At 44.4% G+C, this 3,928-nt stretch overlaps 1 protein-coding gene across 1 annotated transcript in view; it reads left to right on the forward strand.

Moving 5' to 3' along the window:
* The window catches only part of CWC25 (CWC25 spliceosome associated protein homolog), a 19,157-nt gene that overhangs the window by 6,961 nt on the left and 8,268 nt on the right, over positions 1–3,928 (forward strand). The window contains exons 3-4 of the mRNA XM_032279261.1: positions 164–400; positions 2,996–3,065. Of these exons, the coding sequence (XP_032135152.1) occupies positions 164–400; positions 2,996–3,065 (307 nt within the window). The remainder of the gene's footprint in view (positions 1–163; positions 401–2,995; positions 3,066–3,928) is intronic.

Here is a 3,928-nt window from a genome sequence, read left to right on the forward strand (position 1 = left end):
GCCACTGTACTCCAACCTGGGTGACAGAGCAAGAACATCTCCAGAAAAAAAAAAGAATCTCTGATCAGCTGTGATTCTCTCTCCCTTGTGTTCAGGTTTTTTGTGTTTTGCAGAATTCTGTTTTTTCACAGAAATTGTATTTCTTTTTCTTCCCTCAAACCAGGAAGAAAGAAGAAAAGTTGGACTGGATGTACCAAGGTCCTGGTGGGATGGTGAACCGTGATGAGTACCTGCTGGGGCGCCCCATTGACAAATACGTTTTTGAGAAGATGGAGGAGAAGGAGGCAGGCTGCTCTTCTGAAACAGGACTGCTCCCAGGCTCTATCTTTGCCCCATCAGGTGCCAATTCTGTTCTTGACATGGCCAGCAAGATCCGAGAGGACCCACTTTTCATCATCAGGTACTAATAGAGGGATGGAAAGGGGGTTTGTTGCAGATGCTTTGAGACCCTGCTAAGGCCATCAGTTCTCTTGCTTTACAGTTTGATTTCCCTTGGCTTTAATCTGCCATGTAAGGGATTTGTTTCCTTTTGGGCCTCCTGATACTGGGAAGGTGGCTCTATTGAGGGTGCCTCTCTGACCTAGGCCATATGCAAAGATTCTGGCCAGTGCACCACCCAGCTTTATTCATTTGTCTTTGGCCCTTAAAGAAAAATAGGAGTCAGAAACAAGGTGAAAAAGGTTGTCAGCTTCTTAGAAGCTTGGGGATATGTGTAGTGCTGGCCAAGTGGGTGAACAGGCGTTCTTACCCCCACCTCTTTTTTCGGGTGGGGAAGGGTAGGGTAGGGAAGCAGAACCCTTCAAAAAGAAACTTGCAAATCTTACTTGAAACCCTAATATGTAATATAAAAGTAGAGTTACAGTTTGGGTGCTAAATGAGATAGACTGTGCATATTACTATTTTTTTAATTTTTTTTATTTTAATTTTTTTGAGACAGGGTTTTTACCATGCTGACCAGGCTAGTCTTGAACTCCTGACCTCAGGTGATCTGCCTGCCTCGGCCTCCCAAAGTGCTGGGATTACAGGTGTGAGTGAGCCACCATACCCAGTCATATTATTATTTATTTTAGTTTAATTTGCATTTTAATTCTAGTATGTAAGATTCAACATTGAAATATGTTTATTTTTTATTTACAGCTTTTTGGGTATTTTTGAGATGGAGTCTCGCTCTGTCACCCAAACTGGAATGCAGTGGCATGATCTCGGCTCACTGTAACCTTCGCCTCCTGGGTTCAAGAGATTCTTTCTGCCTCAGCCCCCAAGTAGTTGGGATTACAGGTGCTCACCACCATGCCTGGCTAATTTTTGTATTTTATTAGAGATGGGGTTTCGCCTTTTTGGCCAGGCTGGTCTCAAATTCCTGACCTCAGGTGATCCACCCACCTTGGCCTCCCTAAGTGCTAGAATTACAGGCGTGAGCCACTGTGCCTGGCCTATTTACAGTTTTCTTTTTTTTTTTCTGTTTTTTTTTTTTTTTTTTTTTTTTTTTTTGGGACGGAGTTTCGTTCTTGTTACCCAGGCTGGAGTGCAATGGCGCGATCTTGGCTCACCGCAACCTCCGCCTCCTGGGTTCAGGCAATTCTCCTGCCTCAGCCTCCTGAGTAGCTGGGATTACAGGCACGCATCACCATGCCCAGCTAATTTTTTGTATTTTTAGTAGAGACGGGGTTTCACCGTGTTGACCAGGATGGGCTCGATCTCTTGACCTTGTGATTCACCCGCCTCGGCCTCCCAAAGTGCTGGGATTACAGGCTTGAGCCACCGTGCCCGGCCTACAGTTTTTCTTTTGCAAATTCTCTTTAAAGTTATTTATCTTAAGCATATCCTGGAAAAAATAAAGAAAAAAAGTTATGAAAGATATTATATAGGTTGCAAATATTTTGTCCCATTTCATTAGCATCTTTATTTATTGTGGTAAAATGTATGTAGCATAAAATTTCCCACCTTAACCATTTTCATGTATACAGTTCAGTGTATTCAGTACATTAAATACAGTGTTGTGAAACCATCACCACAGCCCGTCTCCAGAACTCTTTCCCCATTCTGAACTCAAACTCTATACCCATCAAAAAGCAACTCACAGCTGGGTACATTGGCTCACACCTGTAATCCCAGCACTTTGGGAGGCTGAGACGGGTGGATTGCTTGAACCCAGGAGATTGAGACCAGCCTGAGCAACATGGTGAAACCCCATCTCTATAAGAAATACAAAAATTAGCTGGACATGTGGTAGGTGCCTTTAGTCCCAGCTACTTGGGAAGCTGAGGTGGGAGTATCGCTTGAGCCCAGGCGGTTGGGGCTGCAGTGAGCCATGATCGTGTCACTGCACTGCAGCCTGGGCCACAGAGCATGAGTCTGTCTCAAAAAAAGAAACAAAAAAACTCTTATTTTGGGGGATATTTCTGGCTTCAACATCATCATGTAGATTCTTTTTTTTTGAGACAGGGCCTCACTCTGTCACCCAGGCTGGAGTAGAGTGGTACAATCTCTATTCTCACACCTCAGCCTCCTGAGTAGCTAGGACTGCAGGTGCGCACTATCACACCTGGCTAATTTCTGCTTTTTTTTTTTTTTTTTTTTTTGATAGAGATGAGGTTTTTCCATGTTGGCGAGGCTGGTCTTGAACTTCTGACCTCAAGTGATCTGCCTGCCTCAGCCTTCCATAGTGTTGGTATTATAGGTGTGAGCCACTGTACCCAGCCCCATCATTGTATAGATTTTTTTTTTTTTTTTTGAGGCAGAGTCTTGCTCTGTCGTCTAGGCTGGAGTGCAGTGGTGCGATCTTGGCTCACTGCAACCTCTGCCTTCCAGGTTCAAGGGATTCTCCTGCCTCAGCCTCCTAAGTAGCTGGGATTACAGGTGCGTGTCACCACGCCCAGCTAATCATGTAGATTTCAACATGGGCCTGTCTGTGTATGTTTGGAGAAAAGGTTACTCCACAGAATTTGGAGAAAAGAAATAGTCATGATTTTTATAATTATCTCTCTCTATTTAGGAAGAAGGAGGAGGAAAAAAAACGAGAGGTATTAAATAATCCAGTGAAAATGAAGAAAATCAAAGAATTGGTAAGTAGTATATCAGATAAGCACCACAAGCATCTTTCAGCCATGTCATGTGAGAACCTCTCTCCATTTACTGTCGCCTTACCAGAGGGAAAACAGAATGGCCCCTAAAACTTTTGTCTTTTAGAGACCATCTCCTATTTTATGGAATCTTAATTTATTAAGCTTAATTAATTAAGCTTGATTTTAGTTAAAAGTCTTTTGGGTGGGAGAACGCACCACGTGATGTCGTTTTTCTAGAAAAAGAGTGTGGGCTAAGCCTCTGGATAGCATTATCATGCAGTGTGTTCAGGAGGTTGGAGGATGCCCTTGGTCGTGTTATAAAGCTTCTAGGGCCCACTTATCATTCACATGACCTATTATGTGACTGTGTCTTGGATCAGTTGGTAAAGAAAATTAAAGATTGACCTTGTAGTTCCTGACTGCTTTCAGTGGAGTCGGAGGTCCTTTGACACAGAATGGAAACTCCTAGGCAGTGGTTTTGGTGACTGTTTAAAAACACAAATTCTTAGCCTCACCTTCCAGCTACCTGTTCAGTAGTTGAGGTGTTATCGCACAGCTGGGGTTAAGACCCTTCCCCTGCCGGGCGCGGTGGCTCGAGCCTGTAATCCCAGCACTGTGGGAGGCCGAGGCGGGTGGATCACGAGATCAAGAAATCGAGACCATCCTGGTCAACATGGTGAAACCCTGTCTCTACTAAAAATACAAAACATTAGCTGGGCATGGTGGTGCGTGCCTGTAATCCCAGCTACTCAGGAGGCTGAGGCAGGAGAATTGCCTGAACCCAGGAGGCGGAGGTTGCGGTGAACCAAGATTGTGCCATTGCACTCCAGCCTGGGTAACAAGAGTGAAACTCCGTCTCAAAA

Source organism: Sapajus apella, unplaced genomic scaffold (genome assembly GCF_009761245.1).
Source record: "Sapajus apella isolate SASKATOON/1434 unplaced genomic scaffold, GSC_monkey_1.0 scaffold12, whole genome shotgun sequence".
Lineage (NCBI taxonomy): Eukaryota > Metazoa > Chordata > Mammalia > Primates > Cebidae > Sapajus > Sapajus apella.